Here is a 23,066-nt window from a genome sequence, read left to right as displayed (position 1 = left end):
GGGAAAACAGCAGGTGGCCAAGAAGGACTGGGTGGAGGGCATGAATGGAGCCACGCGCATGCACCAGAATTCCCTTAGCTTTTTGATTATCCTCTACCTGCCACAGAAAAAGACTATGGCGTGCATGTCGCACGAGTCTGGAAGGAGGACAGGCCTCTACCATAGAAACACACATTCTGGTAATGCCCCATTAGTACCAAGTCTAAAGTATGGAAATGAAGATTTGCTGTTCAGAATGTGAAAAATGCCTGATCTGTGGCTCCATAAAACGATCTCTTACAATGTCCGAGGACATTAGATAGTTCATCTATGCACTCATTTGCAATACCCATTGCTGGTTAATGAATATCAAAACACTTGCGGGCTCCTTTTCGACTGACCGTTAATTGCATAGAAAGGAACAATTATGCATAAGCAATACTCTCCCGGCAATCTACTTGGATTACTATGATGAATGCGTATATATATTCTGCACAGAATCCCAAGACCCGCCTTCTTTCCATGCAAAGAATCCACCCCGCGTGATAACAATCCTATAAGGCACCTTTACTGTCTGTGCATGGCAGGCAGCTCTTACATGAACCCCAATGGGCCATGCCTGTTTTTTTCAGGTGTAAAAATCCCCCACAGAATTCCCTGCGGATTCCATCTTGTCCTCTCGCATTATAATCAATGCTGATGGATAGGAGTGTGCATTTTCTGCATGGGGCGGCTGTGGTAGGCGGTCCAGGACTTCACACACTGCCCTGGAGCTCTATGCAGAAAAGAAACACCACACGGATCATGATTTAGTGGCAGAGAGTTTGTCTCCCCAGTTAATTATGTGATCCCCGTTACATACATACACAGCTACAACATTTCGCTGTATGATATCTTCATTCAAATGGCTTTAGAAATATGCTTTGAACATATTAAGACGCGTTGGCACGTGAGAATGTGCAGTAGTGTGTACTTCAGGGGGCAAAACAATGACAACATCAAGTTGCAAGCTACGAAAAGTAACTCGCCACCTCCATTCTATAGGAACACACGGCACACCATTTCTTACTTGTCAAGAGTCAAATATCACTTGGCCAGGGCTACCATAGTGAATACAAACGCACCGTGGTAAACGCAGTGAAGAGAGTTGCCTCTATGGTACCCACAGCAGTTACAAAATTCCCCCATGCTGGACATGCAGAATCTTCTTCCGCATGGGCCATTTTACCTATTGGCTGTACGGTCCTTCACGGAAGACTCAGAATTGATCAATCCCATGTATTTTGGTGCGCAGGCATATAGCTCTGACAGAAAGGGGCCTCCATAAACCGGTCAGTGTTGGCATAAAATACAACAATAGTGATATTGCAATGAGCGAAGAGAGAAAGGAGGATATGTGGTCTACAATGCAAGCACCGGCTGTTCAAGCCATTTAGGGCCGGTGATGTGAATTTGATGCACATCTGTGTAGGAAGAGCTGAGAAGTCCCAACATTCCCCACTTCGGATGAAATACACTGTGTTGCGTGTTGCGTGTGCTCATCTGACCCAGCAGAGGTATTCGGCCTCAAGCATTATCCCCTCGCGACAGAGTTGGGGTACTGACCTTGTACCAGTATGCCGCCGTTGATGGCTGAAACACACTGTCCAAATAAAGTCCTTGACGCAATATCATTTGAAGGCATGCACGACTTTGCATTGAAACATGTAGCTTTGAAACACATGTAACACTGTTACAAGTATAGCATGACATACTAAGCTTGTAAGACCGGATTATTTTCCACGAAAGAGGGGGAACTGTCCCAAAAAGCAGTAATTGAAAAGGGACTCTAAACTAAGCAAAACCAATAGGTTCCATACTGCTATAAATTCAGGTAAAAGGGATCACTGAACCATTCAAATTAGGCTGCTGTAGACTCAAAAAGCAATCGAGGTAGTCTCAAGCTAAGAACAGTAAACATGTTTTATTTTTTATTTCTTAATAAAACAAAGTAGAGAAAGAAAATATTTTTTTTAAAAACAAACACATTTTTACATGAATGACCCAAAAATTAATAATGAGTAACTAGTCAAGACAGAAACAAAAACAGAAATAATCATCTTATTGTAGAACATCAGAAATTAAGTTAATCAATATTCTTCATGTATTCATTTAACTGACAGGCAGACCTGTCAGTTAAATGAATAAATGAAGAATATTGATTAACTTAATTTAGTAACATCCAGAAATCTGTGATTTGGCTGAATACAAGCCATATGCGAGTGTATTGGCTCAGTTTTAAGCCACCACTCAGTTTGCATAATCCTTTGTCTGATGTTCTACAATAAGAGGATTATTTCTGTTTTTGTTTTGACTAGTTACTCATTATTCATTTTTGGGTCATTCATGTAAAAATTAGTTTGTTTTAAAAAAAATATTTTCTTTCTCTACGTTGGTTTATTAAGAAATAAGAAATAAAAAATAAAACATGTTTACTGTTCTTAGCTTGAGACTACCTCGATTGCTTTTTGAGTCTACAGCAGCCTAATTTGAATGGTTCAGTGATCCCTTTTTGGTACACCTATTAAACAGTCTTTATAAGCTTCTTTACCTGAATTTACAGCAGTATGGAACCTATTGGTTTTGCTTTGTAAGACCGGAGTAAGCATTTCGTGGCAGCTACGCAACAATGTAGAAGGCGCATGCGTGGACACACACGCCCTATCATGCCGCTATAGTACTGGGACCAAAATGCCATGCACATCAGGTACACACACCAATAGCAAGTATTTCCGTAGATATTACTCACATAAGTCAAGAGTCATACACCTAATGTCAAAATGTCCCCAATATGCACCCAACATTCATAGGCATGACGAAGACGCAACACACACACACACACAAATTACTTTTTCAAAACACAAGGAAACAGCAATTATTTATAAAAAAAAATATAGGACATTCAGTGGAGTTGGGTTACTACATACCAAAAACAAAGTATACAAACACTGCGATTGACAACGTTAAGTTACACTCAGTCCTAACAAAAACGTAAATCCTACAAGGGAGGAGATTCCAACGTGGAAGTGCAAACACTATGCAAAAAAAGCATTTCTCCAAGTCAAATAAAGTACATCAATATAATAAATAACAAATATAATAAATGATATCTTAACCCACACTAAATATTAGGTAGGTAACATCCATATTCTAGTTAAACTGAGTGTTGTGTAGTGCGAGTTCCCATGATTACAGAGTTTTCTTAGTTTGCATAAAGAAACCGCAAGCAACAGGGATTGGCTGCCATAATCTCCCATTGAGGCTGGTACTTCCAATCAAAATGGACAATCATTAGAGAAGGAGGTGGGAAATATCACATAGGGAAATTGAGTTACAAGTTATGCAATGCTAAGTTATGTTGTTAGGGGTCTTTTTTGTTTTATCGACAGGAGTTCTTTCAAAGTGATTATTTTGCATTGTATTTTTCTATTTTGCGCCCCTGCCTTCCCTATATTATAACCCTGCTCCAATCCCCTCACCATCCCTTTTAACCATGTAAACCCCTATATTTCGAAGATTTTTTTCAAAGTAATTATTTTGTTAAAAATTACTTTGAAAAAAACACTGGTTGATGAAAGGACACAATACCGTTCTTAGTTCTTGGTATTGCAGGCCTTTTGCCATTTGCATGGCCCTTTGACACATTGGGGCTTGCAAGCAAAAAGATGGGGTTGGGGATGGGTTAAATGGGAAAACAAGATGTCTTACCAGTTTTCATTGATAAGATGATATAATGTTAACAGACTCAATATATTATCTACAGGGACATTCCCAGAGTTGAACATAAGCACTACAGAATGGCATCACTGAGCTCCAAGCTGAATAACGCTAAGCAAAGTACTTAGTAAGACATCTTGTTTTCAGACGGTTGAAAGTAGTGTCTTAGTATTAGATGAACAAAGTCCACACCAACATCTAAATGTTTGTAATTTATATTATAGAAATGTGGTTGCACTAGGAAAACTGAAGATGAAAATAACCTTTGCTCCTGATGAAGAGAACCTATTCTGGAAACCTGTCGAGCTCTATTATTTGCAACAAAATGTTTGTGCCAAACTAACAAATGTTTATGAAGATTTTGTAAAAAGTGACTGTTATTCGGATGAATACAAATTAAGTAAGAATATATATGGTTTTTGACACTGACCGATAGAATCAGTTCAATATATTGAGTAAACAATTTCTTTTTTTTATTATTAATTTTATTGAAATTTATAGAAAACATACAAACAACAAACTTATTAGCATTGTAATCGTAGAACTCATTGCATAGAATCCACATCCCATAACCACCCCCAACCTTCACAGAATCTAAAAAGCAAAACAGACCAATTTATTATCACATGTCATCCAAAATCCCACCCCACATATCATCAAACAATTTCAACTTTTTGTTCCTGCGAAGGATAACCTTCTCAATTCTGGCCACTTGCCTCAAGTCCTCCACCCATTCTGAACAGGTCGGCCTCTCATCACATTTCCATTTTCTCAAAACATCCTCACCCAAGATGATAGTGTTATAATCAAAATCCTCTTGCAGCAACAGAACCTCATTAATCTTCTCAGTGACACGCCTCCAAAATGTCCTCAGTTCATAACAGTCCCAGATCAAGTGTTCAAAGGAGCCGACATCATGCTTACACCTCCAACAGGCCTCTGAGTCAATCATCCCTCTCGCATAAAGTCTCTGGGGAGTCCAAAACACCCTATTAAGAATTTTGATTTGGCGGCATTGGTCTCCAAGATTAATGGATGTCAGAGTCATGTTTTTACAAAGAAACCTCCACCTCTCCACAGTCATATCAGAGCCAAGGAACTCAGACCACTTAGTTAACAACCCCTCTGCTGGCGTGTACTGTTGGCTCAGATTTCTATATACTTTGGACGCCATACCACCTAATGTCTTATATTCAGGTAGCCATAACTGCCAACCACCGCCATCAACAGTTCTCTGGTTCCGCAGCAAACCTCTCAATTTTCTGTATTCACCCATTGTACAGTCTCTGAGATCTTTAATTTGTGCAAGTCTTCTATAGCTGATCCATTTGCCACCTTCCATCAGATCACTCAACCATAGTACACCACTCAGGAGCCAGTTCAACCACAATAGCGGCCTCCCATTCAGCAAAATACCTGAATTCAACCAGATAGGGATGTAATCATTATCACATACCTTGCGCTTACTTTTCTTCCATAGTTCCCTCCAACAAGTTCTCAGGAATCTTGTCGGCGGAAATTAGCGATAACCAGATCCATCCACCGTGGACAGTATGGCCCTAGGCGGCAACGGAGAAGAACTACTTGATTCCGCCAGCGTCCAAACATCCTCCGAATCTTCAATAAATGGAACCAGATGCCTGGATCCAAAGGCCAAATGATAATTCTCAAAGTCAGGAACCCCCAAACCTCCACAGTCTTGGGGCAGCTGCAATTTCCACAAGCTGAGGCGTGGCTGTTTGTTCTCCCAGAGAAAAGACTGGATTAAACTCTCAATTTTCCTCCAATGGCCCTTCTTCACGTCCAGGGGACGCACACTGAGCATATAGTTGATTCGCGGTGTTGATGTCATTTTGATGGCATTCACTCTCCCCCAGAGACTCAATTTAAGTGCACTCCATCTCTTCAGGTCCAGCTCCAAAGATTGAATCACATGTGTAATATTGACATCCATTATTTTCGAGACATCATTCGTTAGCCAAATCCCAAGGTATCTCATCTTATTCGGACACCACTTAAAGGGAAAGCCCCGCATCTTCAAAACAGTGCCAGTGGTTGATGCCGGCAGCGCTTCCGACTTGGTCCAATTGATCTTGTATCCAGAAACCTTGTTGAACACATCGATCAACTCCATCAGCGCAGGAATGGAGCTCTCCACATTCTGAACCACCACCAGCATGTCATCCGCATACAACCAAACTTTCTGGGAGGCTGCACCAAAGCGTACGCCCTCAATTCTATCCTCTCCTCTTATCCTCACAGCCAGCAATTCCAGGGCGATCACAAACAGAATCGGCGACAGTGGACAGCCTTGCCTCGTGCCTCTTCCAAGTTCAAAAATGCCCAAGTCCATGCCATTAGTCCGAACACAAGCAGTCGGCCGGGAATACAGCAGTCTTATCCATCCGATCATGGTATCTCCAAAACCAAAGCCTTTCAATGTACTTAAAAGATATGTCCATTCAATACGGTGGAAAGCTTTCTCAGCATCCAAGGACAACGTCACCACATCATTATGGTGTTCTTTGCTTTCATATAGTGTCGGCAACAATCTTCTCACATTTTGAGTAAACATTTTCTTATAAACACTAAAAAGATTCTTGATACTTTTTCGGCTTAGAAGAAGCATTGGTGAAAAATGTGAAGAAAATGACAATGTACTAAATTGTTGAATGAAATTGGACAGAGTTAAATAATCATGAGTTGTAAAATGTGGCTCCATGTAAAGATGTATATAGTATATAGAGCCACATATAAGGTATCTCATGCCCTTTCTCTAAATAACAAGGAGAGCAAGGCATGAATTCGTTTTCAAAAATTGCTTAGCAGAGTTTGCCAATTCATGTTTCTTGATTAGCAAACACACCTATTTGATTAGCAATGTTGTACTAATATGTTTAATGTAACAAGAGGTTGTTTGTACCCAGACATAAAATGAGCAACAAGACAGCATGTTTGTGTATCGCTGAAGACAGACATTAACGAGATGAGTCTATAAAATGTAATGAGTAGCTGCATGAATGGACACAAATAAATAGATGTAATAAAAACTCTTAAAATTGTTTTCAGTGCCAGGCTCTGTGCAGCTGTGTGCAGTTGGTGTTTCACAGGGCAGTGTCCCATATATTGTATGCTTGACCCTTTATTTGCAGAGTATGGAGCAGTTCAGAAGTTTCATAAATAAAAAACAATATTGTTAAAGGAATGTCTTAGCCTGAGACTAGGTATGTAGTATGGTGTTTTGCGACAGGCTTCGCCAGTCATGAAAGCAACTGTTTTCATTATAATGTTCAATACCACTTTCAGCAGGGCCACCAACGTCCTTGAATCCCGAGTCACGAAGGCCCAAGCGCAGCATTCCACCCCTGGGTGGCTATAAAAGCGGTATTTATCGATATTAGTACTCAGAGCCACCATCTGTGTAGATATTTTTTTTTGTCTTTAAGGATACCAAGCTTTGCACAATTCATGCTTCTCTTAAAAGGAAATTACCCAAATGTCCGCAATTGAAAATTTCCATGAACTGAAGGTGAGCAATGAGGTCCGCAGGTGAGGTCGAGGTGTGGCACTCAACTGGAGATTTGGCTTGAGGCACCGCCTGCAGGGACAGGGTGAAGGTTGGCCAGAGGCGAAGCAGGCCAGCAAAAAAGTCCAGGCGGCTACTTACCGATTCCAGATTGGCCAACTTTTTCCTGCAGCTGCTAATATATAATGCACTGAATAGTAGAGCAAGGCGAGGTTGGAGGCCAACTACAGCGTATAGTGTGTAGATGTACAGACTGGATGGAAGTACTGATCACTACTTTGCGTGACCATCTAGTCCGCTTTGTGTATTTATTATGTAAGAGGAAAGAAAGGAACAGACCAAGCAGAGCGGATGGTTTAGCAGGCAAGATAGAATGTCAATGAGTTTGGGATCAGCTCATGGCTTGAATACTATTTGTACATGTATGCATGCAGCCAGCAGGTCACAGAACTAGGTTTGTGATCAAAAGCATTTGGCAATGTGGTTATGTACATTTTCAAAAGTGTTCACTCATCAATATGCTGCATCATCCCAACGACACATAGTTGGCACTATGAGATTTAGATACACTAGCCTAAACTTAACTGAAAACTATGGAGTGGAGACAATGCAGAGAACCCTGGAGGTCAAGAGAGGAATGCACAGTGAGCTGTGCTTTCCTTGAACAGGGTAATTTAAATAGCAGGCGGTGCTACCCAAGTGTCAATTTAAGTAGCAAACTTACATAATTGCATAGGCTTGAGCCGAATTTCCTTAAGTTCCAGTAAGCTCCTCAAGACTCTCCTTTTCTCCTCAGTCTTCACTCTTACCCTCCCCTGCTATCACCTCCTTCTGCCTAATTGACTGGATGCCTGGTTCTGGCTAAGTACGACAGGGATCCAGGCCCCTGCCCAGTCCACCCAGCCCTCCCCTGCACTCCCTGCCACTTGCCCTCTGGCCTTCCCTTAGAACTTGCCTCCTCACCCTTTTCCTTCCCACCTTAGTACTTGTTTGTGCGCAGACCGGTAGTCCACCCCCCCCCCCCCCGGCGCATGTCTTTTCTGCACTTGTATGATCCAAATGTCACAAGGCCTAGTAGGACCGTTATTGTATCTTTCTCCCTTGTTCACCCTCCATTTTTAAAAAAATCTTTTGGCTCCCTGAAACACATTCTGTTGGATAGGCGCCTTACAAATATTCAATAAGTAAATAAATAAATCAAATAGCAAATTGCTATGCGAGTGCTTATTTAATGCCTTTCATAGTGAATGTAAACAACACAGAAAATAAGCAGAAGAAACAGTCTGTGCCAGCATTGTATATATATTTTAATTGATAAAACTTTGTTGATGGGGCATTATGATTAGATTGCTCTAATAAAGATCTGTAAAATTCAGGGAAAAATAACAGACATTATGTTAGCAGCACCAAATATCAAAACCAAAGCAATGCACTAGCTGTGGTAAGCTTCACAACCATGAATTGCACCCCAGCCATGCACTACTTAAAGTGATTAGAGATAACCGAAAGGATCCAACACAGTTTTCTTTAAAAAGGGTTGAATTCAAACTCCCTTCTAGGTATCGGGGACTATTCCAAACCATAACAAAGAATTCATCCAGTGAGGCATAATCTTATAAAAAAAAGTGGGAGAATCTCACTCTGGGCAAAACAATACCATGTAGAGAGCAGGAACATTTTGATGATGAAGGTAGGTTCTCCATTTTAATACCAAGTTTGGGAATGTATCAATATAGTATTTGTATATTTAATTTAATTCATAAGGTCAATGGCCGGCGACCGGTCCTGTAGGTCTACTCCAATCCTCTCCATTTTGCTGGCAAAAGAAATTGGAAAGGGTGTTCAGATAAATACTCTGACGGAATAACAGATACTACTAATGCTGCACGATTGTCCAATTCTCTCATAATGGAAACTCTCTTTTTTGAGGTGTACAAAGCCAAATCAATTTGTTGCAGAAAAATTTCCTTTTTGGCTTACAAAGGCTTCTTTTTTATAGACGCTGAGTTGATGTCTATTGTGCACGATATGAGAGATCATGGAAATGTGTCCATTCCCTATTGAGATTTCTAGTAGTTTAACAAAGACTACTGATCTCTGGGGTAAACCTCTCCTCTGTGATTTTATATGAATCAAGGAGTCCCAACATTTCTTATATATTTTGATTAAATAAATACATAGCCATAGGATTAAAAGAAAGAGATCAAACTTGGGAAACAGCTTTTGCTTTATGTCTCACCTTATCTTGCCCAATTAGCCTCCAAAAGAGTGGGCCTCAGTTCGTGAAGCAGGAGCCCAGATTGTGAGTTACCCTAGAGAGCCTATAAAATGCACCCCGTAAATGGTCATACCAAACAAAGATTGTAGGCGAGTTTATCAATGCATCTTGGAAGGAAGAGAACATTTCATCTTGCCAGAAGTATCATGGACCCAATACGAAACCTAGCCGACCTACTCAATGACGAAACAGACCTAACACAACCGACATCTGAAGGATAATGATGAAAATCACCAACACAAGCAGACACAGACGCAAGCAAAAATGAAATAGGACACTATAAAGAAATAAATACACTGCAATTTTATCAACGCAAGATCGATGGCCAAACACTACGATCTACTCTGCGACAGTGGAATGAACATCCTTTTCATCAAAGAAACCTTCCTAGATGACAGCTATAAAGACATACTAAAGAGACTTCTACCCGACTATTTCAAATGCATACAGGTAAACGGAAAGGGAAAAAGAGGAGGAGGACTTGCAGTAGCCTACAAAGATCACCTAAAAATAAAAACAGCTCACCCACTGAATATCCCAAACTGTGAATCCCTCGTCCTTCACCTGACATGGGACCCACAAACAAACCTCACATTTATACTCATCTATTGACCACCGACCTATGATGCAACTTTCATAGACACTTTCGTAGAAGCCATCAGAAATCTGGCCATCAAAAATGACCACTTGATCATCCTCGGGGACTTCAACATATGGTTCGAAGAAGAGAACGCAAAGTCGTAGAAATCATTAACTAAGCAGCTGGAGACAATGAGACTACGGCTGATGGTGATACGAGCAACAAACACGGCAGGACACAATCTTGATGCAATCTTCGCCAATAAAAAAAATCTGATATCACTCATCCATGCCAATAATACAAATAATATGGAGCGACCACCTCATTATACCATTTGGGATACAGCTGCCTTTAAAAGCATCCAAAAAGCCCCAAGAAGAACTAGAATCCTCAAAGCCATCAATCGCAACTTTGGACGCAACTGACTTAGATGGAAAAGCAGACCTAATCCAGAAATGGATCATAGAAACAATTCATAGCATCTCCCTGGAAAACCCCCTCATCCCACCATGAAAGAAAGCAGTGGCAAGATGGTTCACATCCCACCTTAATACAATGAAAAAAAAAGAAACCGGAAACTAGATAGAACAATAATGGAGAAAAACTACAACCAAGTCAAAAGAAGAAGAATGTATCAAATACAAATCCGAGCATACAAAAACTAAATTCTTAAATTAAAAAAAGAAATACTATGATGACCGGATCACAAAAGCCACCAACACTCAGAAAGAACTATTCACATCATAAACAAGATGAGAAATCCCACAGGGCGTAATAACACACAATTGTGCCTTTGCAAAAATGATGCAATGATCTCGCAGATCATTTGAAGAAAAAAATAAAATCACTGTCATACACCAGATCATACAAAGAACAATCAGCCAGACTATGCACCGCCTCCTACCAACCCCAGGATCACAGAACAGACTGAACAGCTTTGCCCAAATGTCAAGTGAAAAACTACTCAGCTTGCGGAAAAAAGCAACAAGGTAGGCTCCCCAATGGACTCTTGTTCACCAGACATCTGCAAATCGATCCTTACTTCGGGTACACCATCGGAATGCTACCCAAACCTCTTGAATCTATCACTCCCAATGGGGAGTGTCCCCCAAGTGTTCAAATTTGCCTACATCAAGCCACTCCTCAAGGATACAAAGGGTGAAGTGGAAGACCTCTCAAACTACAAACCGGTCTCAAACATTCCTGACCCAGCCAAACTATTAGAGACCTATGCCCACGAAAAAATACTGGAAAATAACCAACTATTGGACCAGGCACAAGAAGGCTTCAAACTCAGAGGGATGGAAACTGAAGTATTCTCCATTTGGTACAACCTAAAGACCAACGCAGACTCCAACACAAACTCAGCACTGATAATACCCGACCTCTCTGCAGCATACGATACAGTCAACCATAACATCCTCATCAAGAAACTAGAAGAAATAGGGAATTGCCGACAAAGCGCTGCTCTGGATTAAATCTTTGTCTGAAATAACAGAAACCGTTTGGATAAAGCCATTCAAGTCCGCACCACAGGACACCACCTGTGAAGCACCACAAGGCTCCTTGTTATCCCCGCTACTCCAACATCTATATGACGCCACTAATCAACCTCATCAAAAGACACAGCTTCACTTGCGACAACTATGCGGATGATACCCAAATCATCTACGAAATCGTCAAACAAGAAGAGAATACAATGCTAATCGACTGCCTCAAAGAACTCTACCAATGGATGAACTGTAATAACCTAAAAATCTACCCGGGCAAGACGGAAACCATGATTACATCAAAAATCCAAGGAAACAACCAGTACATCCCATGGCCCACAAAACTGGGTATGACACCGTAAACAAGGATAACGCTTGGTGGCTCAGCATTCTTTTGCTTAGCCATAAAACTTTGGAACTCTTTTCCCAGAGAAATACGAAAAATGAAGGGCCATCTAAAATTCAGAATACCTCTAAAAACCTGGCTCTTCAGCTCTGAATAGCATGAAAACGTCTTAACAAAATGCACGCAACATGAAATGAACACACAACTGAAAAGGAGCGGAGAGGACGGAGGAGAAGAGAGTCGTTTGAATGGGAAGGGTGGTTCGAGACTTGAATGTACCCATCCCGACAGGGGGCCAAATGTGGAAACAGGGGAGGGAGAGGTGTTTGACTTTATTTGAACACTGACAGAGAGCCTAAGGCGGAAACACAGGAGGGAGACTCGTCACACTTAAACCACTGAGGGTGCGAAACAAGTAGCACATATAGGAATAGAAATAGAAGCAGAATCCTGTCAGACTACGGGCTGTTGACAGGGCAAAGGGAGGAAATCGTGGGGGGGGGGTGTGGGGGTATAACGGTAATTGTCATACTCCAGAATGATCGGCAGGGAAAGGGATAGTAATCACACTTAGTCAATACAGCAGGGGTAGATAATGTACTGCCACTAACACAACCATACTAAGAATTCACCCCTCTACATACACACCTCAAACTCTGAACTAAACACAACCACACCTCTACAGCACCACACACCGCACTTACTTCAACACACCACAACAACAAACCACACAATCTTACCCAACACCACATGGCGGCCCACAACCGAAAAATCACACCTACGCTTCGAGAACGGTGTAAACCGAGCAAAAGGTGCGAACAGCAGATCACAGCTCTCTTGCCTTTATCCCCTGCTCAATTCTACTAATCCAGCCCCCCAACCCCTGCTAGCATTACAGATCCGCCAGAGTGACAAGAAACCATGCAGGTGGCAACAGTGCACGGTATAGAACCTTTAACATCACATAAAATATGCCCACCTTAGTGAGTGGGATCTTGGAACAAAGCAGCAAGGACCAGCTCATTAAGAGAATCCAATAGATGGATGATAGTAAGGCTTGGCTGATATTCAGACTGATAATATGCAGGACACCCAATAGTAAGTGGCATAAAGGTATAACTCTTTATGTTTGTAAATGTAACCAAACAGCAATCCATATGAGGAAAGACTGGCCATAAAGCTTGGACTCTGGTAGTTCGTTTTATTTTGATAGATCATCTCCATTCACCCACCAAATTCATCCGAGTGAGACTATAACACACACAAGTAAAACAAGTTCATAAATTGGCATACAGCATTTAAACAGATATGTGGCTGTTGGCAAGGCAAATCTTGCAGTTGTAAAAGAGAGCAACATAATATGGTTTTCAGCCAGGTCCCTTCTAGTGCAGTTCCAGAGATGGTGCCTGATGGTACCTCTGCTTTCTCATCTGCTGGGCTGTGATAGTTCAGGCATGAGAATATTGAGTTAGCAGAATAAGACATTTCATCGCAGGTTGTGAGTGCTTGGATAGGAGCATATCACAAAATAAATTCTCCAAATGCAAATTTTAATCAGTTACTAAGAACAGACGTGGCTTTTGAGAGCAAAGTAAAGCACCAGCATACAGTATATAAAAGTAGAACATGCCACCTACCACTTTACTTCTTGAGGGATATTAAGTTGGTCATATTTTAGATGGTCTCGTAAGTCACTTAAATAATTTAAATAGGAAACCTTTTTCCCAAACTTGTGGCTGAAAAAACAATACATAAAAACAACAATGAAGCCAGTGCATTACATAATACAATTCATATTCAACAAGCTGGTGCCTTTGAAGGCCAATTGCAAAATAGAAACAACTGGACAAAGAATCTAATTTCTAGTAAATTAAAATATATTTGTGAGTTCAATACTGTGGGCCTCATCAGGGCCCTGGCGGTATCCCAGCGGTAATACTGCTGGGATACCACCAATGCAAATAGCGTTACCACTACTTGGTCCAGCACTATTAGCGCCGGATCACGAGTAGCAGTGCAGCAGTACGTTCCCATTCCCCATTGGGTTCGTTGGAACCAATGGGGTTTTTCGGCAGTATTAGTGCTGCACTAATAGTGTCAAAAGTAGGCAGAATGTGGAGATTTTTACCCCAGAAAAAAGCTGCAGGAAAGGCTCCAAACACTGCACCCAACTGATTGGGGCAGCCCTTAAATGCGACAGTAATACCATTTGGCGCCCAACTCCTGATGAGGCCCTACGTGTTACGGGATCATATATATATATATATATATATATATATATGAGAATTACTCCACTGGGAAAATATTTCACATATCTGAGCTCAACAAACTGCATACCAAATATTAAAAACATTATAAAGGGAAGTTACGCTTTCCTGTTACCTACATCTGCCTCCAGAATATTGGCTTCCTCTCTCTTTCCCAGGCACCATGCTGGCACATCCTCCGCCTGAGTCATGGGAAATCTGTCAGTAACTAAACAACCACTATGAAACAGGTTTCCGTGTAGGTGCACTGTGCGGCCTCGGTTTCAGGCTAATAATTCAAATCTGCTCTTTCTGGCACGGTTCCTTTTACTTACCTTCCTTTTGCTTATTCATCCCGCCAGCGTATACCGAGGTTATAGGCTTGAGCTCTCACACTGGGCACTAGCCAAGTGTAGACCGACCCCTCCTAGATTATCACACACCTTCTATTCCAATAGCTCAAACACAACACACGCTTTTGAACTCTTAGAATCTCCTCCACCCAGTTCTTAATGATCTGTAGATGCGCCAAACAAAAAATAAGCTTGTTCGGTAAATGCAGTGTTGCTGGGTAGATTTCTTTGCAAGGGGCTAGTAAGGCTGGTTCTAATCATCCAACAGATGATGAATCCAAAGGCTTTGTCCCTTTTTCCCTGGGGGAGCCACCCCCTTTGAGGCTAGGGAGCTGAGCCCACTAAGCAAAACCCTCCCTAGGCGTTTGGAAAAGCGGGACCTCACAGGGAGTGACTCCCCTCAAGGGGACAAGGACTCCCATTCCCATGGGGAACTCCCTACAACTAAAGCTTTTTCCGGGGGTGCGTGCAGATCGAGCCACGCTTACACACAGGCTACGAGCGCGTCTGCGATTTATGTTCCCTTCACCTTACCAAAGGCACTGTTACCCCTGGAGTTTGAGGCAGACTGGGAGTAGCAGTAGCCACCCCACACGAAGTAATGCGCTTAATAAAGTCTAATTAGAAGCCAGCCATGCGTTTTGCACATAAGAGACCCAGACTAAAATGTAGCCTTAAACTTCAAGTTGCACAGAGAAACACCTGAAACTTGGTTGACAGACAGTTCCAATATTGCACACGCAGTAGTGCTTACGTGGACGATTGCGCGCACAGTATAATAGAAGTCACTGGCTCCTTGTACTCATAAAGGGTGTAAAGCGCGCCCTTGAACGCGATTGTGTGAATAGAAGTAAGCGCGTTCAATCATGGGGACAGAAATGATACGGCGCAAGTAACGCGTCCATCTTGCCAAATGTCGATGGCCAAACGCTCCCAACAGCCGGCAGTTATCCCTGACAAATATTAGGGACAGCTTTGCCAAAGCCGTTTACTAAATTAGGCTATAACCGTCCCACTCTGGTTTGCCCTTTGCATTTATGTTGAGCAATGCATTAATGTCTCAGTTGCCATAGGAATGAATAGATCCATTTGTGGTCCTCTCCTCTCTGGTGAATATCACAGTGATGCAGCAGTACACACCACGGCGACACGTAGTGAATGGGCATGTTTGCAAGAAGTGGGTAACCTTTAAGAAAATCCCAGACAAACACTACCGTCTTTCTCCATTTGAAAACTAAACCGAAAGCTGCGTACGTGTTTTCGGACTTCCCTTGCCATGGAATAAGTTTCAGCTTGCTGGAGCTAAAATTGTGGCAGATGGCGGACGTGCTAGTTGCCAGTGTCTGCTTGCTGTGAGTAACCAGTGCTGGAAATGGACAAGCGCTGTCTTGTTCCGGCCCAATTCCTCCCCTGTAAACCGTAGCAAAGTGACAGTTGGTTGTCAAAGCACGATAGTCTTGCATGAACATTCTCGCTTTTAAGGAACCACGAACAGGGTCGGCCTTAGAATTTCTTGGGCCATTATGGCGACATAAGATGTGTGGGGCCCCCTCAATTCCACAAATGGTGACATGAGTGATATTTCAGAAAATGATATCACAGAATGACTAGTACGAAAAGGTATCATGGGAAGTTACATTAAAAACATGTTGACATGACTCAGAGCAAGTCAGGAGAGAAACACACTGACCTTAAGTATGTTAATTGTCACTGTGTGAACATTTACCTATGTGGCAAAATCAGGAGTGAGGCTTTATTTTGAAGTAGCAGACAGTGTGAGCTGAACACCTTGTAGGCACTTCAAATTTTGGCAGATAAGGTATAGTAAAATAGAAGGATGTGCACGGGAGCACACACTGTGATTAAGTGGAGAAGCCGGGATTTGAGACCAGTCTGCAATTCGGGTACTTTAACAAATCTCTTCCCAGATGTAATGTATAGAAATTTTATTTGCAAAAGGCATTTTAGAAAATTTGTGTTGAAAACACCATTTGACCGTGGAAGGCACTGCAAAAATATGGTGATTGTGTTTTGCCAACTGCTGTTTTTTCAGAAGTCAAATTGTTTTTATTTTTGTGTATTTATTTGGCCATGTTGTCCAAACTAGCAATATGCTTTTATATGAGCAGTTACAGACCATGATTGCTTTAATCGTCAAAAGAAATAAACTCAGGTTCCAGGGATGTCACATCAGGGTAGGGATTTGGCCAGGGGCTAAAAGGGCAGGTTGCGTATACAACAGGTTGCCTTATAATGCGATAGAGCCCATTTATTACCCGAGAGGTCTTGAGGCAGTAGAGTAAGCAATTGTGGAGATCTTTATACAAGCGTTAACAAAATCAACAGGGTTCAAGTCCTAAGGAAAAGTTGGGTGCTCGACAATATACACAAGAGCTGAGTACACAGGGCCAGAGGGGGCAGTTGCACCCATTCTCCTTGATTAAAGGGTGCAAGAGGGTCATTTTGCCCCTCTGGAGGTTCTACACAGTATTTTCATTGGGGCAACCAAAAATGAACAATAAATCCGGAGTGCCGTGCTCCTCTAAATCATTGGGTGAGGCAGGATTTCTCATTCTTCTCCTGCAGTTGCATGCAATTATGTAGAATCACAAAATAACTAATCCTATTACAACTAATACCAACATAACTAATTACAAAATAAATTCCTTTTTCGTTGTTTTCCTCCCTTAAATCCCCCACTTTTTTTGTTCCCAATACTTTTCCCACAAAACCACTAGTCCTACACCCAACCCCATTCTGATTTTTTTTTCCCAAATTCGTTCTTTTGGAATTAGTTATTTCGGATTATTTGTAATTGGATTCGTTATTTTGGATTAGTTGTAATTGGATTCGTTATTTTGGATTAGTTGTAATTGGATTCGTTATTTTGGATTCCACATAATCACTGCATACCTCTTCTGCTGGGTTCAGGGTTGGTGGCATATGTATATGCAGTTTGCAAAATGTTCAAGTACTGCTCACTCCAAAATGGAACAGGGCCTCATCAATGTACCCCCTGAACCTTCTTTGGAGGAGGTGAGCATGCCAACACTGTTTGGTGGGGTGCAGGACTTGAATGGGGAAGCAGGGCATCCTATAGCAGGGTGCTGTAATGGCAACTGAGAGTTTGGGTGACTGTTGCTGAGGTGTTATGTTTATACCTTCCTGTTAATCATATGTTCTTTTTTTTTGTATTCCTGCTGCAAAATGCGCCCCCACAATGAAAATCAAAAGCTGGCACCTATAAATAAGTGAACATATCTTAAAGGGAAATATACAAATTTGGTTAAATTGACCTTTCCCCAAGTGCATTTAAAAAACATAAGCACCTGGCGCAGCAAATCCACGGGATACACTTCATGTGGATTGGCTAGTTTCCGAGCCATACCACAGTGTAATCCCATGAACGCACCATCATGCACCGGATACACTGTTACGCACCTCTTTTTTTTCCCCAGTTGACCATGGAAAGGGAGAAGGGACCACACCTAGCCCCTCCTCCCTTTTCCAAGGTTGCCATTTTTTGTGTTTACTTTTTTTTTCTCAATGTAAGTGAATGGCCACCATGGAAAGATAGATAGGACTACACATACTGCCTTCTCCCCTTCCATGGTGGCCATTTTCTTTGTTTACTATGGCCGCCACGGAAACCGCAAAACGTCTCGCAGCGCAACGGGCCGAGGGTACTAATGGCAATAAGCTCCTCGGCGGCGGGGCATTACCTTGGGCGGTAATGGCCCGCCATCTCGGGGCTTATTGCCTCATTAATCAACACTTAAAAAAATGACATGAGAGGGGACATGTTCCAATAACTACGCTGGCAAAATGTAAAAGGTACCCACTTTTTGACCCAAACAATCTATAGTGAAATATTCCTGGGAAAACAAAATCCCCTTTAGAGTCTTGTGTTGTGATGACACTTATGTGGTCTTGTGGGGAAGCGTCTGTACTTGGAACATGACAACCTGTGTGAAATCCTTGGAGCCAAAATTGAGCCAGTTTGCCAGCCTCAAAAACACCCAAGCGGGGTACTGTCCATCCTCTGAAAAAGTGTGCCTACCCACATGTATACTCTACTTGTGCCCTGAAAAGCAACATACGGCCACAATGAGGGAAAATAACCTCTCAAGGATTGCAACGTCTTACCACATCCTGGGCATATATAAATGACTCCCTTGCCCGGTCATCTTTTCCTGTCACCCCCAATTTTGGGTACCAACAGTACTCCATTTTAAAGTACACAAACCATAGTAAGGTATTCACACAAATATATAAATCCTTATAGAAACAGGTTAGGCAAAAAGTGTACAATTGTGGCATTATTCTCCCCCATCTTGAATGGTAGACTACAAATAACAGAATGCAATTCAGCAGAAGTCAAAAAAGGCGTTTGAGTCTTGAAAATGTACTTTCAAGACTTAGTCTCATAATAAGAGGTAACGGGTGAAAATGTAACCTGGTTGTGTTTCATTGTTTGACAAATATATGCTTTGTATAGGGTGTGATGAAAATATAAAAAGTAAGTGTAGGGCGGCTGAGAGACAACGGAGGGATTCCTGTTCATCCTATGACAAATTGGCCTGCCGCCTTCTCCAAAGACAATACCGACTCTGTCCATACCAAGAAGAGAGTCCACATTCAAGCCAGTGTCTATGCAGCATCTAACAACTCGGCTGAACTCTTCCAAATCTGCAAGGAGCTGGCCAACCCTGCTTCAGTCTGTCCCCCTCCTCTTGCCTCCCAGGCTCTTTGCGATGCCCTTGCCTCTCACTTAATCTCAAAAACCCAGGACATCCTGTCCACCGTCTCCTCCTCTCCCCGTCTGTACCTGCTTACCCTCCTTCTGCCTTCCCTCCATCCTCCTTCTCATCCTTTCCTCTTTTCTCCCTAGACAAGTCCGATCTATGAAAGCCTTGTCAAAACAGGTCCATCCATGTCTGAATGCCAGCAAGACGGAGATCCCCCTCATAGGCACACCATCACCATCCTTTCGCCTCACAATCTGGCCGGCCTCCCTTGGCCCTTCTCCCATCCCCACCTGTGAGGCTAAGAACTTCGGGGTCATCTTTGAGTCCACACTTTCCTTCTCCGACCACATCGCTGATGTCTCAAAAAAGTCAAACTTCCTACTGCACCTCCTCAGAGGTACTCTTCCTTTCCTCTCCTTCTCCTAGAAGCTCACTGTCTCCCAAGCTCTGGTTCTCTCTAGTTTGGACTATTCAACAGCCTCTTTCTAAATCTACCTACCTCTACTCTCCGCCCTCTGAAGCTTATCCAGAACAGGACTGCAAGACTTGTCCTTGGCCTCAAACCCTGGGATGGTATCTCTCCAGCTCTGAAATCTCTCCATTGGCCCCCTGTGGATGTAAGAATTAAATTCAAAACCCTCTGCATTGTCCACAAGGCTTTCTGGGGCCTGGGTCCAACATACCTTCCTCTATCCCTCCGCAAATACCGCCCCCACTCGAGCTCTCCGCTCCTCTACCTCCAACTCCCTGAGGGTCAGTCATTTTTCAAAGAAACAAGCTGGGGGGTCGATCTCTGTCTTCGGCTGGGGCCTCCCTCTGGAACAGCCCCCCTGCCACACTAAAACTCGAGGAGAAACCTCTCTGGTTCCGGAAGCACCTCAAGACCTTCCTCTTTGGTTCTGCCTTCACCTCCCTTCAGCTTTTGAGGGGCTGCTCGGAGGGGGGCATTTGTCTTAAGAGCATCGCACGGGCTTGGGAGGCGACACCCTCGGCACCGTGGCCACACCTGGACAACCCGAAAAGAGCAGAAATCGCCCAAGGAAGCAGCACAGTCCCTCTTTAAAATAATGTTACTTGGTACAGTCAAGACAGGCACTGGTGCCTGCGGTGCCCCCCTGACAGTGGGGCCCCACGCCACCGCACAGGCTGCCCATGCCTCGAGCCGGCTCGGACGAGAAATGTTATTGACGATAACCGATTTATCTGTGAAATGTGATGCTTCAAGTAGTTAAGTAGAATAGCAATCAAAATGGTCGCTTTCATCTACCACCCTTTTCTGTGCCTTCAGGACCCAGCATGTAGAATTTAGAGATGAGGATGCTTAAAATATACTACAGTGGAGGGTTGCGTTCATTCATTCATTTAGACAATACAACTCTGCAACGCCTCAGACTTGTAAGACACTAAAGTAAGGGGTCTGGCTAAAGAAATTATCTCAAAGGCAGGATTTGAGGAATGGAATCTAGGTGTTGATATTGAGATGTAAATCTCCAAAGTGGTGGAAAAAGCCTTCCCACCCAAGTAATACTGACAACTTCCCCTGATGGAGCCAAGACATTGCAACAACAATTGGAGGAGACAGGTGCACATAGCTCACAATATTAAAGGCATTAAAATCAAGTGTGAGCATATTTAATTGCAGGCGCCAGGTTAAGCTGTTCAAAATGGATGCCATAGACCCAAGGACACTGCCTTCCCTCCACTGGGCTAAACGGCACAAAATACCCAGACTCGGCATAAGTAGAAAACGTAGCTTTAATGTGACAGGCCAAAGCTTACAATCACTACCTGGCTCTTTGGCCTTCCAGACTAAGCAACCCATGAACACACAAGCATCCACCCCATCTCCCCTCTCTTCAAATATTCCCTCCCCCTTCAACTTCCTAACATCTTGTCCAACTTTTTCCATCTCCTCTCATAGAGCCAAAACCCATCCTCTTCCCCTTTCTCGTATCCCCATGTTAGCCTGTCTGTCCGAACAGCACTAACCACCCTCTTTAACGCCATAACTCTTCAACTTCAACTAACTTTACTGGCCGTGTGCCCAACAACCAGAAAAACCACCCGACAGGGGTGTTCTTTCTGCCCCACAACTTTCTTCTCGTCTAAACTTCCCATCCCTTGTCCTTCAAACTTTCCACCACACCAACATGCTGATAACTAAGGCAAATTACTCAATCCACATCATAGAGAGATGTACCCAGTCTTCCCTGAACAGGTTTATTACCTCCTAACATATACCTCAATGGAGTAGTACCCTGTAGTCGAAGTGTAAAAATATAAGAAAGTAGTGGAATATCTCCTGTCCCGCCCCCTTCTACTCCCTCTCAGCTCCCTCTGCGCTCCTCATCGACCCCATACCCAACCTCCCACAATTCAAACACCATACCTTCCTTTTCTCCATTCCACCCCACACTGCTGTGTTTACAACAGTACTATCAAGACAGACGAGAACACAACAAAAGAAAATGCATTTAAATAATCGCCATTAGTTGGTCACTGTCCCCAACAGCATGCAGCTGTAAGCAGCCTCCCCCTTCCAATCACCCACCTTTCCCTCCTCTTAAGGGACACGCCTAAGGCTATCATCACACAACCCAGCTCATTACCTGTCCATGCCTGCGGAAATCCGTGATTAATTGTAGAGGACACAGATCAGTGCCGAGCAGGGATTTGTGACTGCTCGGCAATGAGTGCTACGTCCCATGCAATCTATACGAATTAACAAGAGCAACCCAGAACCTGCAAGATTGCGTACCATGGTGTGACACTGGAGTGGTAACAGCAAGGCCCAGGCCCAGTAGGGGAGAAGTTACAAAATAGATAAAAGTGTTCTTCACTGCTGTCCTGCAACGGTGCTCTGGGTCACAAAGTAAGGGAACCATGACCGATTTCCCCTAAAAGGGAAAATTGTGGTCTTTAGTTCTGGCCCACTTTGTTGACCTCTGATAGTACGTGTACCTCCCACCACTTTGCTGAACTTGTCAATTTCCTTATTCTATCTCTTCCATGTTCTTCCAACCACTTCCGCCTTCACTGCACCACAACACATCCTTCGGGGCAGCAACGCCATAGAGTATAACAAAAACCTGCCACAGCATCTTCAAGATCATAATGACTACCTTCATTTCTTTAATGAGTGCCAGTCCTTGTTCCTTCACCAATTCATTCCCTCAGCATGCATCACACTAGCCTCTTCCTTCCCTGCCCATTTCACTAGACATTACCACTGGCACTGCACACCCCATCTTCATAATTACCCCATTGGCCAAAGCTTACTCCATCTTCATCTTCTTAACTCAAATCCCTTCACCGATACGTCATTATCAATATAATTCCATCTAGTCTAGAAATCTCTTCATCTTTCTTCCCCATCATCTGCCAGAATCTGTGAAAGGAACAAAAACAGTGAGGCCTCCTCCTTGTTTGTGACAACCTCTCCCTCCCGCATCTCAACTTTCTCATACACCCCTTATAACTCACAATTCCAGTGTCTTTTTTCTCTCTTTCCCGCTCAATTCCCGGCCCCTCTTCCTGATGCCACCTGTGCTCTAAACCAATGTGTTCCCACTGCTAGCCTCCTCGTCACCAAACTCCTACAATCCTTCCCGCAACGCCCTCCAAAACTTGCCACCAGTCAGACCACGGCTCCATACCAACAAATCCAATCCAACACCCTGAACCCCACTTAAAAGAAACATCTACGTCGCATGCCCCAACATCACCACCACCAAGTTGCCTTAGTGCTCTCCAACCTACCTACC

General features: G+C 43.0%; 1 protein-coding gene across 6 annotated transcripts in view; it reads right to left on the bottom strand.

Annotated features, from left to right (window-relative positions):
• The window catches only part of ARHGAP8 (Rho GTPase activating protein 8), a 664,042-nt gene that overhangs the window by 223,597 nt on the left and 417,379 nt on the right, over positions 1 to 23,066 (bottom strand). For 5 of the 6 annotated variants that reach the window (XM_069628159.1, XM_069628161.1, XM_069628162.1 and 2 more), the window contains one exon: positions 13,593 to 13,691. The exons of the other annotated variant lie outside the window; for it this stretch is intronic. In XM_069628159.1, coding sequence (XP_069484260.1) covers positions 13,593 to 13,691 — 99 coding nt within the window. The remainder of the gene's footprint in view (positions 1 to 13,592; positions 13,692 to 23,066) is intronic. 6 annotated transcript variants of the gene reach the window in all.

Source organism: Ambystoma mexicanum, chromosome 12, assembly GCF_040938575.1.
Source record: "Ambystoma mexicanum isolate Mex_15411 chromosome 12, UKY_AmexF1_1, whole genome shotgun sequence".
Lineage (NCBI taxonomy): Eukaryota > Metazoa > Chordata > Amphibia > Caudata > Ambystomatidae > Ambystoma > Ambystoma mexicanum.
Note: the sequence above shows the minus strand (reverse complement) of the source record. Positions and strands in the feature narration are given on the sequence as shown.